Consider the following 1091-nt stretch of genomic DNA (forward strand, 5'->3'; position numbering starts at 1 on the left):
TCAGCGTCTCTCTTTCACTGCAGTCTCTACATGGAGTGCGTTCGTGGATCAGTTCTTTAGAGTTTGGCTCAAACATCCATCCAAGAAACCCTCCTGTTGGCTCCTCACAGTCCTTTCACGGAGACCCCAGTCTGATCGGCTTTCTTGGAAGACTTGTCTGAGTTTTTGGCGTTTTCGGAGCGTGGGCGGCGCAGATTCAGGAAGCTGAAGCGCGTCTCCAGGCTGAAACTCCTCTTGGTGCTGGAGGCTCATACGACCTCCATGACAAAGCATTTTGTTATTTCAAACTTATAAGACTTAGGACTGAGAAAGAGGAGGAGGGAGAGGAGGAGGAGGAGGAGGAGGAGGAGGAGGAGCGAGAGGTCACCGCAGGTCGACACAAAACTTCTCTCCGGTAGGGCAGTAGGTACAGCTCCTTCTAGACTTTTGAGCGAGGGGGAAGTCAGACCAGAGCAGAGGGTCGTCGGGGTCTCGAGGGCAGGGGGACGGGGAAGCAGTCGGATAGAAGGAGGAGGAGAAGAGGAGGGAGAAAGGAGGAGGGGTAGTGGGGTAGTGAGAAGGAGGAGAGGAGGACGGAGAGGGGGAGCGGAGGGCCGGGACGTCAGACCTGGAGGGGAGGCAGGCACAGAGAGTCTAAAGCCAGACTAGAGAGGCCACGAGCCCGGCGCTCGCCACGTCGCCTCGCAGCAGAGGCCTCACACTCGGACTCTCCACTCTCACACACACACACAACACACACACACACACACACAGCACACATACATCACACACACACATTATCTACACTCACATATATGTTTTTCTCATTCACACCACATACACACACGACACACACACACATTTGACTTCTCTTAGCACATTTCACACTCACAGCACATCATCACACACAGTTTCGACTTATATTGTGTATGATACTGGCCATTACGACTTATGTTGACGGTGAGCACTAAGAGGCAGGAGTGTCGCCCTGGGCTCGCACTCCTACGACTCCATCAGTCTGCCCGAGACCTTGTTGCGCGAGGCGGGAGTTTTGTTGTTGTTTTGTAGTGGGCGAGGGGAGCGCAGCGTGGAGGAGCGCAGGAGGGGGTTTC

The 1091-nt window shown here is 54.5% G+C and overlaps 1 protein-coding gene across 1 annotated transcript in view; it reads right to left on the reverse strand.

Moving 5' to 3' along the window:
* Positions 1–363: 363 nt before the first annotated feature.
* The window catches only part of LOC104962040 (SH3 domain-binding protein 5-like), a gene marked incomplete at its 5' end in the record, with an annotated part of 9159 nt that continues 8431 nt past the window's right edge, over positions 364–1091 (reverse strand). Inside the window, one exon of the mRNA XM_010790430.1 lies at positions 364–607. Within this exon, the coding sequence (XP_010788732.1) occupies positions 364–607 (244 nt within the window). The remainder of the gene's footprint in view (positions 608–1091) is intronic.

This window comes from Notothenia coriiceps, unplaced genomic scaffold (assembly GCF_000735185.1).
Source record: "Notothenia coriiceps isolate Sejong01 unplaced genomic scaffold, NC01 NC01_scaffold00034206, whole genome shotgun sequence".
Classification (NCBI taxonomy): Eukaryota; Metazoa; Chordata; class Actinopteri; order Perciformes; family Nototheniidae; genus Notothenia; species Notothenia coriiceps.